The sequence below is a fragment of the Callorhinus ursinus genome, unplaced genomic scaffold (assembly GCF_003265705.2).
Source record: "Callorhinus ursinus isolate GAN/ISIS: 27379988/994484 unplaced genomic scaffold, GSC_fseal_2.0 scaffold11, whole genome shotgun sequence".
In the NCBI taxonomy this organism is placed as follows: domain Eukaryota; kingdom Metazoa; phylum Chordata; class Mammalia; order Carnivora; family Otariidae; genus Callorhinus; species Callorhinus ursinus.
The window spans coordinates 39,753,047-39,765,213 of NW_027397073.1; the positions used below are offsets into that span (position 1 = coordinate 39,753,047).

The 12,167-nt window shown below is 37.7% G+C and overlaps 1 protein-coding gene across 3 annotated transcripts in view; it reads right to left on the reverse strand.

The window, feature by feature from the left end:
• Window positions 1-10,315: 10,315 nt before the first annotated feature.
• RNF138 (ring finger protein 138) overlaps window positions 10,316-12,167 on the reverse strand; it is a 34,707-nt gene continuing 32,855 nt past the window's right edge. For all 3 annotated transcript variants that reach the window (XM_025886439.2, XM_025886437.2, XM_025886438.2), the window contains one exon: window positions 10,316-10,499. In XM_025886439.2, coding sequence (XP_025742224.1) covers window positions 10,431-10,499 — 69 coding nt within the window. In that variant the 3' untranslated portion in view covers window positions 10,316-10,430. The remainder of the gene's footprint in view (window positions 10,500-12,167) is intronic.

Consider the following 12,167-nt stretch of genomic DNA (forward strand, 5'->3'; position numbering starts at 1 on the left):
CCAATGCTTGTTTTGTCTCTCTTTAATATAATTTTCCCATTTCAAAATTACTGGGTCTCAAGCAACAACTACCCATCCCCTGAAACTGACGGATGTCTGCAAGAAGTTACTGGAAAATACACTTCTGGTACCTAGTGGGGGAGGGTAAAAGAGAGAAGAGAAAGGACTTGCTCTTTGTCCAGTAGTAGATGCCCACAAATTAGCTCAGGGAAGGACAACCCATGGGCACCAACCCTGAAAGCCTTGGAGAATGTAAGGAGGCTGCACACAGTAGCAAGTGTTGTCTATATAATATAGTCAGTAAATAATATCCCACGAAAATAAGAAATATGGTTCAAATGTATGTAAGTGTCGAGTGATTCATGCATTATAAATCCATTTAGTGTCGTTGCTAGATTAATCGCACTGGATACTTCATCAATCAAAATCTGCCACTCATCACGTGGGGAGGTCTGAGAAATTTTTGAAGTTTGAAAAGAGTTGGCAATGCTGGAAAAGACTGAAAGAACTAATGTAGCTCTTTACCCATGTTTTTATCTAGTTAATACCTACTTCTTCAGAACTGGTTTGAACTGGGATCTTTTCTAGGACCTCTGGGACATAATCAGACCCTGCGAGTTTGAGCCTCTTCCTGGTAGAACTTATCACAGTTGCAATGTGGGACTCGTGTGTGTCAATATTTCAAGTTTGTCTCTCACCTGCTGTTCTAAAATGTCATAGGGGCAGGACTGTGTCTTTCTGCTCCCGACTGTCTGCCAGCATGCAGAACAGATCCTGGCATACACAAATCACTCATTAAATATAAATCGTTCACTGAACAAATAAATACAATAAAGTCCCGAGTCTCGGTCCTGGGAGATAATTACAGAGAAGGCATGTAAAAATATATCATTTAGGGCCTTGGTGGCTGATAGATAACTCCAGAGACCTGGATCCAGAGAAGGTCTCCTAGGAGGGGAGACCCAGACATGTAGAAGAAAGGGAATACGGACTAAATGGAATAAATGGAAATGGAATAAGTGTCTTCTGCTAGACAATCAAACTCAAGTGATTCATCCTTTCTAGACAGCCAGCGTGTTGGAAAGAGCATTGGATTAAGAATTAGGGACTAGGTTCTAGTCCTAGTTCTGCCTACTGTCACCAGGACCATCACCCAACCTCATCTACCATGACTCAGATTCCTCATCTGTAAAATGGGAATGATATTTGCTCTCATTGTGAATCTCAAGCAAAACAATGGGCCCCAAAGTACATTAAAATTATAAGTATTTAATAAACATAAGGATGGTATTTTTTAACTATTTTTCTTCCATGATTCTCTTCTTCAGCATCTCTGAATACATAGTTTATTCCTTATCTTTCCTTTTTAAACCTTCAGGATCCTTCTCAGATCTCTTAATGAAATGCTTTCTATAGTTTTTTGGATATTGTCTGGAGGTTTTATTTATTTATTTGACAGAGAGAGCACGCACAAGCAGGGGGAACAGCAGGCAGAAGGAGAAGCAGACTCCCCGCTGAGCAAGGACCACCTCCCCCCAATGTGGGACTCGATCCCAGGACCCTGGGATCATGACCTGAGCAGAAGGCAGACACTTAACTGAGCCACCCAGTCTTCCCTAAAATTTTTATTTGCATTTATTTTATGCAAAATATACTCCCAGGCAGTAGGTTTGTGTTTCTTCAGTTTCTTCTGGGATATCTTTTTCTTCTGTGCAACCTCCTCGTCTGGTTTAGGAGCAATCTGCTCTCTTCAGTCAGGAGCATCTCAGTGCGGCAGGGAGAGCGCATGTGTAGGTTAATCCGGCCACAAGCCCTGTAAACTCAACACCTCATCTTGGGGGCTTTGTTTACCTGGATGTGCTCAATGACCAGAGAATCTACATCTAAACCTTTCAGTTCAGCATGAACTCTCTGCATTTTTAAGCACGTGCAGTAACAATTCAGCACTCTTTTTGGGCCACTGACCCTGTGTCCAGCCCCACTGTTTGGCCTGGGCACACCTACCAGTTCCACCGCTATAGGGACAGCGTGGCACACATTGTTTCTGCAAAGTAACACCCTTCAGATACTTGGTGGCCTTTCAGATATGCATACCCTTGATGGCTTGGGCAGCCTCTCATGTGTTCTTAAAGTGACATCAAGATTTGAACCTCTTGCTTGCATGATTTCGTAGCATTTTCTGGGTCAGGTGAATAGCAAGCCATTTTCAGAGACCACCTCAGGCCACTTACGGGAAGAGCTGGATATTGTCTGTTAATTTTTATTGATCATGCATCTTAATAAGTATCTAAAATGAATCCAGTTTCTTAAAGTCTCCATCCATCTCAACATCTTAGTCCCTCAGCAAAGGGAGAGCCCATGCCATTTCTCCTTACTGCCACAAAACAGTTCAACACACACGGACTGATTGCCCACTGTGTGGTAAGAGTCGGGCAATACCAAGTGAGCACCATGATCACACCCTCAAAAATTTCATAGTCTGGTCTGCTGCAGTAATTTTTTTTTTTTTTACAATCTATTTATTTGAGAGAGAGAGCGCACGTGCATATGAGTTGGGGGGATGGGCAGAGAGTTTTAAGCAGACTCCACATGGAGCCTGACAGAGGGCTCAATGTTACGACCCTGAGATCAGGGCCTGAGCCAAAACCAAGAGTCAAGATGCTTAACCGACTGTGCCAGCCAGGCATCCCCAGTGCAGTGATTAAGAATCACTGGCAGTATATTAGAATCATGTGGGCCTTCCCCCAAACCAATAAATCCAAATCTCTGGAGATGGAACCTGGTATGATTGCTTTTCCAAAGTTTTCCAGGTGATCCTATAGTGCAGGCAGTGTTGAAAATAACTGGTCTAGTTGGGAAAGAGATTTAATACAAATTAATTGTAATGTTCTGTTAGGGGTATAAACAAATTAATTACAAATTAATTCTTAATCCAGACCTCTGATACAGTAACTTCGAAGTTGGGGTCAGCAATGTGTTTTAACAAGGCCTCGAGGCGATTCCTATGCACCCCAAAACCAGAGACGCTGAAGAGATCTCAGATACACCGGTCCGGTGCTCAGAGGAGAGGTGTGGATGAAAATTTGAGATTGGTTAACAAAGATGGCACCTGAAACCTGTACAAATAGGATCACCGACATACAAACATGAGATGCTTGATAAGGGATTAAGTCTGCAGTGAGAAAAGAGAAGTGACAGGACTGAGTCCTTATCGAATAAACAGGTACCATCTCTGAGACTGCCATCCAAGAAAGAAGGGACATTTCAACATTAAGGTTCTCGGGATACAAATCTGACTTCCATCTTTTCTTCTCAGGAAAATATTGACCATAAACATGGCTACTGGAGAATGGAAGCTCAAGATACCTGAGTACAAGTAAATAGCTACTTCGTGTGAATTCATCTCTCTAGTTCCAGATAAACTGCCTCTCAGTGTAAAAATGACAATCCCACGATAATGGCTGAGAGCCTCCCACATGAAAGCTTCACGTCCAATCTCTAGGGAGCATGACAAGAATGAAAGGAGTGCCTATGCTCAGAGGATCTCCTTCTGCTAAGGTTTACCTGAACCTAACTCACACCACAGCATACTCATGCAGTTCATTCCTTCTTTTCTTGCTCTGGGTCTGCTTCTTTGACTAGAAGCATCTCCATCCCCCAACCAGTTCATTGTAGTTTGTGTCTTCCCTCTTGGCTCAGTGCTTTTGACCTAGTCATCCATGAGTTGACCTCTGGCTTCACCTCAAGATTTTGATTTTTGGACCTGGCTCCACAGATAACCTAAGACATACAGCCCATGGGGGGCAGCCCTGTCATATTCTCAAGGTGGGTTGAATATCAATCTATGGTGGTTATGACACTAGTCACTTTTCAATTTGTGATGTTATAATAGAACTACCGCAAATAATCCTTGAGCAATGATAAAGGCAAGACAAGAGACAAGGAAACCAATATTCCCAGGTTTATTTTCTTTTCTTTTTAAAAGTAAACTCTATGCCCAGCGCGGGGCTCGAACTCCCACTCCCAGATCAAGAGTCACACGCGCCACTGACCGAGCCAGTCAAGTGCCCCCAGTAAGTCCTAGGTTTAGAATAACAAAGATACAGCCTCCATTGATTTCATGTATTTCCACCCCTGGATTAAATGATGTGATGTCTTAAACCCAATTCAAACTGCTTTAAAATGAATATAACTTTTGCTGTATTATAGCTTTCACAAACCTCAGATCAACTTGCCTCCTTAACGTATTTGGCCACATCACATAAGCAGCAGCAGGGCCATTTATCAGGAATATAAAAGGAATAAGCCTGCAGATAGAATCTTCTATTTAGACATGTTTGCACTGAAAAGTGTTATGATATTGTAGGCCCTCAATAAGCACCACTCAGTACCTAAGAAACCCTATCTGGATCAAACTGCTCCCAAATTTTGTACAAGAAATACTTCTTCAGAATCAGAATGTCCTTCCTAATATTCAAGACCTAAATAACAAACAGAAGAAACAAAAACTTCCAGCTCTATTGAAATCATACACCTATCACGACTGAAGACCATAGAACATCCCACATGTAGCCCCTTTAAGCATTCCTGATAGAGCTGTTTTCCAGAGAGAGAGAAATTACCAGTGAAGAGTTAAGTTGCTTGACAAAATTCTAGAGTAGCTGGCTTATAAACAATTAGAAAAGAAAATAGTAATTAAATGACCCACTGTAGGGACGCCTGGTGGCTCAGTCGTTAAGCGTCTGCCTTCGGCTCAGGTCATGATCCCAGGGTCCTGGGATCGAGCCCCGCATTGGGCTCCCTGCTTGGCGGGAAGCCTGCTTCTCCCTCTCCCGCTCCCCCTGCTTGTGTTCCTGCTCTATCTCTCTCTGTCAAATAAATAAAATCTTTAAAAAAAAATTTTAAAAAATGACCCACTGTATATTCACTAAATCAAATTGAACTAAATACATTTCATATTTTAACACATTTAATGGACCGGTAGATCAAGAGTTGTTAGCCTTGTGAACAATATGCAAGAGCTGGAGACTAGAATATTTAAGCACATTCATAAGTGGTTTGATAACCATACTCAATATTAATAGATGAAATCTGAATAAAGCAGTCTTTAATGATTTGCTCCTGGGCTGGTTTTGTCATGTGCAGTAAGGTGAAGGCCTTGTTTATCCAGCTTGGAGGGACAGCTAATGTGTTGAATGCCAAAATTCAAATTCAAAATATGTAGCGACAATGAGCCAAACCTAAAAAAGAAAATTCACTAGTCATACAGAAGGTCCTAAATTATGAAAAACATTTTAGAGGTTATAACTAATATAAATTGCTATCAATACTCATATACTCTTGAACAATTTTGATGAAAATATGGTTTCTAATACAATGCTCATAATAGGGGTGCCTGGGTGGCTCAGTCCATTAAGCGTCTGCCTTCAGCTCAGGTCATGATCCGGAGTCCTGGGATCCAGCCCCGTCGGGCTCCCTGCTCAGCGAGGAGTCTGCTTCTCCCTCTGACCCTCCCCCATCCCCTGCTCGCTCTCTCTCTCTCTAATAAATAAAATCTTTTTAAAAAATTAAAGACGACAAGTGTTGGCGAGGATGTGGAGAAAAGGGAGCCCTTGTGCACTGTTAGTGGGAATGTAAGTTGGTACAACCACTATGAAAAACATTATGGAGTTTTCTCAAAAAATTAAAAATAGAACCGTCATGGGCGCCTGGGTGGCTCAGTTGGTTAAGCGACTGCCTTCGGCTCAGGTCATGATCCTGGAGTCCCGGGATCGAGTCCCGCATCAGTTCCCCGCTCAGCGGGGAATCTGCTTCTCCCTCTGACCCTCCCCCCTCTCATGCTCTATCTCATTTTCTCTCAAATAAAATCTTTAAAATTAAAATAAAATAAAATAAAAATAGAACCGTCATATGATCCACCAATTCCATTTCTGGGTATATATCCAAAGGAAATAAAATCAGAATCTCAAAGATATATCCACACTCCCGTGTTCATTGCAGCATTTATAACAGCCAAGACATGGAACAACCTAAGTGTCTACACACACACACACACACAACTATTCAGCCACAAAAAAGGAAATGCCATTTGCAACAACATGGTTAGAAGTTGAGGGCATTATGCTAAGTGAAATAAGGTCAGAGAAAGACAAACACTGTATGACCTAACTTGTATGTGGAATCTAAAAAACGAAAACCAAACTCATAAATTGAGAACAGACTGGTGGTTGCCAGAGGATGGAGATGGGCAAAAATGGGTGAAGGTGATCAAACAGTACAAACTTCCAGTTATAAAAGGAGTAAGTCATGGGGATGTAATGTACAAAATGGTGATTACAGCTAATAATACTGTATATATGAAAGTTGCTGAAAGTAAATCTTAAAAGCATAAACAATGCAGCTTAGGAAAAAGGTCAGGTAAGAGCTGTGAAGGCCACTGGCTCCTTTCTTCACCTGTCTTTCCCGTTACTTGTGGGGGCGGGAGGGAGGGAGGGGGAGCCAGACAGTTTGTTTTTACATAGGTTGGCACCTTCAGGTGCCAACGTACATGAAAAGAACCACTTGCAATGTATCTAACATTCACAAATTCACAAAAGCTATTGTTTAGCTTTTCTGTTCTGGACAAAAGACAAGTTACTGTAGGGTAGCTGTTGACTAAATTAAAACCTACATATTAAAAACCTCAAAAACAATGTTGAACAAAAATAGCCAGATAGAATTTTTACTGTGCTTCGTTTTCTATAAAGTCTAAAAAGCAGGCAAAACAACCTGTGGTATTCTAAGTTTGTGGTGGTGACGAGTTATGACTGCAAGTAGAAATAAAGGGATTTATGGGATTCTAATAATGTTTTTTCTTGATCTAAGCGCTGATTACTCAGGCTATTGCTCACTTTGTGCACATTATTGTAACATTATTTTGCCACATTGACAGGTAGGAAATTCCTTTCTTTTTTTAAGATTTTTATTTATTTATTCATAAGAGACAGAGAGAGAGAGAGAGGCAGAGGGAGAAGCAGGCTCCCAAAGAGCAGGGAGCCCGAGGTAGGACTCAATCCCAGGACTCTGGGATCATGACCCGAGCCGAAGGCAGACGCCCAACCATCTGAGCCACCCAGGCACCCAGGAAATTCCTTTCATTCACATTTCATATGTTCCTTCTTCCTCTCCACAGAATGGCTATAATTCATCTGATTAGGTCTAATCGACATTCACTCCCGTGCCCTGCTCATCTAGAATTCTGTAATGGTATATCCTTCACCATTATACTCTCAGGAATTCCTACAAACATAGGAAACTGTACGGTATAGTTTAATGTAAGTTTGCCAGTTAAGTACATAACAGAATACACACATTTATCTTTCTCATTTCAGGGGTGGGAGTGTGGCAACTGTCACCTCTCTCAACCCCAGGATTGGACAATTGCTGTCAGATTGGGGGGAGCGGGGGAATGCAGGTGGTAATACCCATTTTTTTGAGGCTCCTGTATTCTTAACATAACTCCTTTCCATTCCACGCTTTTTTCAAAATTGTATTGCAAAATCAGAAAATTATATTGACACTAAGTGGTATCATGGAATGAGTACTTTATTCGTATTTCTATCATGAGTTTTATACTGCATGTATTTACATGCTTTCTGGGTCACAAAGGCTAGAATGTCATCACTTCCTCAAAAGGTTTATTCTTTTGAGTAGCAGCCCTAATGGATTTCTATAAAAGTTGATTCAGTGAAGGTCATAATTAATACTTATTAAGCAACCCAAAAGGTATATGACATTGTATTTGGCAATATATTCTTACGACCCTGGTATCTTACTTAAGGGTAACTTCTCCATATAAAAATGTTTATTAACCAGTTAACTAGCTTTCTGCCTGGTTGCTAACAGGACTTGAAAAATCTTGCTGCGTAACACTTGACAAAATAGCCTTATAAATTAACATTTGAAATAAAGATAAAATAGGTTTATAAAGTTAAACCCAACATATAACATCAGCATGTGGTAGCTTTCTCCTATCCACTTTTTCAAGTGCAAAATAATGGGTTATCTACTCCATGTCTTCCAGGGTGAGTTACAAGAACTAAATGCTATCATGTTTGCCTCTAGACAAAATTTTAATTAGACACACAAATAGGAGAAAACCACTTTTAATTGAAAAATAAAGCAATACATCTCAAATAAGACTCTGTTTAACAACATAAACTGTAACTTCCTGAGGGAAATAGCTTTCCTAGCAGTGGTATTGTGAAATTTAGGTATCAGCAATCAATAGTTTCCCTCCTTTATTCTGACTCAGCTATAAGCATATTAAAAATAAGGACTTTCTCATGAATTTAAACTGTAAATCTGTAAAGCCCTGTCCCTATTCCTAATCCACTGACAAAAGGTGAGATTTTAAACAAACATTTCCATACTGAGGAGTTCCCAGGTAATAGCAAATAGTCAATATTTTCCTTATGAAAAGTTTATAGGAAAGACACACAAGACTATTATTGATATTTAATTAATCCACAAACTTCAAAACACAATTTCATCAAGATGATCTCTACTACAATTTTCCTTTAAAGAAGTTCTCAAATCTCAGAATGGTTTAAAACTTGATATACTGGAAGTATTAACTCTGAAAGAAAGTAGTAAAGTTATTGCTTTAAACTGGAAAAATCTATGCTCAAAAATTTTAAAAAGAGTTCATTAAACAGCTATTCTTACAATTACACTCATGTAACTGCAGAGAAAATGTTCAAGCACATAGTAAACATCACTCTTTTGAATGACAGAACAAAGGCATATGTTCATCAAGATGTATGGCTTTTTTGGTGATTGTTATTACTACCATAGTCATTTTCTTTGACTGAAAAAGGTTTTTACAAAACTCCACTTGCAAAATTAACATTTTTATTAAATCAAGTTAAAAAAAATGTTCACTGTAGAAAAGTCAACAAGGGTTTTAACAAAACCAAAATATACCCTTTCATACAATATATGTATATATTAGCAGCAAACTACTTCTGAGATTTTCTTTTATGTTCTTTTAGTTAAAGAAAGCATAAACAATGCATATTAGTATGGAATGTCAGCTAATACACTCTTCCTCTTTTACTCTGATTTAGCTTCTAATACAAATTATTTTATGATTCTTATGAATAAATACGAAGAACAAACCCAGTTTTGACTAAGAAGTAGTGAAACAGTGGTTGGTAGCATCCATCTCATTACTTCATAGTCATGCATTATCTTTGAGAATAACAAATGAGCACCATATAAACAAGGTAATTATGTGTGTGTAAATTCAACTTTTAAGGTGTGATAGTAGCCAACTAGATCACTTAGCATTTGGCTGTTACTTTTTAAAAATTTGGTGATATATAAAATGTTAATCAAATCAGACACTCAATCCCATATTGCTTGTCCATTTTTAAAATCTTAATAGAAATTCTGTATATACCCTGACAAATTGCATGCAAACGTGTGCATATACACATACAAAAGTGTATGCATGTATACATATACACCTTTAGCTTTCAATGAATTTCTAAACTGAGATGAAGCCAAACCTCTCATCTAAATATACATGTAGAATATGGTATCATCAACTGGAAGTTTCTAATAAAAGTTTTATCTTAGCTAAGGAGAAATACTGGCTATTGAAAATTTTGAGGCCAAAGAGCTGTAATTCAGCTTAATATACTCTGGGCTTACAAATTAGTCAGCCAAACAAACAGGATTTGAAATTACCAACCACCCACTAATTCTAAGAAATTATTTCTTAGAATAATTTTTTCTCTTAGTATTTCCTTCTAAGACAAAAAGGAAATATCTTTACAATGAACTTTCACTTTTTAAAGAGTTATAATTATTAAAGAAATCTCACTAGTCTTCAAAAATACTAAACATTATATAAATACAATTTTCTTATAGTTGAATTTCTTCAGCTAGAATCTGTATTAAAAAAGTTTCCTTTGGATTGTTTCATTTAGCACTTCAAGTCTCCATTCTGCAACTCTGGTAACTGGCTCAGATTTGGTAGGTTTCTATCAATCACATCTTTCAGAATGTGCTACTGTGTGTTACCTGTGTACAAGAAGGTCAATGGGAGGAACTGCAACAAATTCCAAAAGCAACATAAGGAAAAATTCAAGACTGTGTAATATAAAAAAAGATAAGTACAACATGGAATCCCTTTTGTTCATTACATTAATGAATATAATCTTTTCAATATTTTTAAAGATAATGTCCCAACTTTCATTTTTTAATTTATCAAGAAGACCAAGTTTTTAGATGGCCCACCTTTATTTTTTAATTAAAAAACTAAATCAACAGACTGAATTACTTTTATTAATAGACACATCAAGTTACTGAAACGGTGACTTCATGTAGTTTTCCCCTTAAAGATGGCACTTGCAGGTACAAAGATGCAGAGATTTCTATAGCCTTCAGATGTTTACTTGAAAAGATTCTTCAACAGCAGTTTGATACTGGGTTTCCTCATCTAGCTGAAGATTCTAAAAACAATGACATTAACATGTCAATAGGAAAGACATATTCCACTTCTCAATGCTTTGCCCAATACATTACACACACTTGAAATGGTGTATGTTACAATTTATGCTATCCTTTAAAATATAAGATTTAAATACCTGAACCTTAGTAATTAAGTTCAGCTGTAATTATTTAAGTATAACTGATAAACAACAAATGGGATCAGGAGAGAACGAAATTTGAGTTATAGTGCTTTATGATGAGGTAATTAATTAAAAGTACAGTTAAAAGGTTACCCACAATTTTAATTGATAATAAATTCTGTCATCTCTAGAAAAGAATGTCAAATGTCTAAAAATAAATTCATTTTAAAGAAAATAAGCATTTATTGAATTAAGAGAACTGTACAGCAGCTTCTTAATCCTAACATATAGCTAAAAACTATAGCTCACTCAATCTTAGTTACACCACTCTCCTTCACTTAATTCTACTTGCTATAAGTTATGTCCTACGGGTTTGCTTTAAAATAGGCTTCCACTTGACAATCTCAAATAATTAAAATTACATACTCTTCTGTGGCAAAATAAAACAACTGGACAATTAGATCAAAAGTGGTTCATAAAATATATTTTTGTTTTTCCAAATCACAGTTCTCCATAATAAACTTTCTTAAAATGAGAATTTGAGAATCTATATTTCATAAAAATGCTAAAATCATAAAGTACACCTAAATTTTACATTATGTTTGAGTTGTTATTTTAAAACAGCATGACTAAAAATGCAAATTCCACAAAATAAAAAAAACATTTATCAATAATGATATAATTTCAACACTGGAGAGCAGAGAACAAATGTAAATTCTGTTCATGCCATTGACAGAATTGCACATGCCTGTGCTTACCTAAACTGGAAAATAAGTATCAGCCATTCTTTATCAGGATTAATATTGAATTAGATATGGTTTTAATTCACTGCAGTTGAATAAAATGTAATTTCACCATAAAAAGTCATCTAACTTCTTTAAAAAATTATCATGACACATTTGGGAGGTAGAAAGTAACCCCATGTTTTGCTTTAGGGATGTTTTTATGTAACTTCCCTCATGCCCTGTTAAAGCCATCAACTAACACCAGAATCTACTCAACCTGGCTTTATTTAATAATTATGCTCCCTCATTTTTAAAAAGAATGTGTCTCAGGGTGCCCGGGTGGCTCAGTCAGTTGGGCATCTGCCTTCGGCTCCGGTCATGATCCTGCAGTCATGGGATCGAGGCCCACATCGGGCTCCCTGCTCAGCGGGAAGCCTGCTTCTCCCTCTGCCTCTGTCCCTTCCCCACCTCGTGATCTCTCTCACTCTCTCATTCACTCTCTCTCTCAAATAAATAAAACCTTTAAAAAAAATAAAAAGAATATGTCTCATATATAGATATGAGAAATCTATTAGAATAAGCAACTTATACTACATGAGAAATACATTCTCCTTCATCTGTTGTACCAGTTTTACTTCTCTAAGCAGGTACAATTATCCCTTAAATCTAGACAGTTTTCATATAAATCATCATTTTGTCTATCTGGGGGTTTGCTCTTATATTAATTATCTCTCTAGAATAGGAGGTGAACAGTAAATTTAACTTTTACCACTTCCACAAACCAAAGTTCACCTATATTATTATAAAAACAACCGAACTTGCA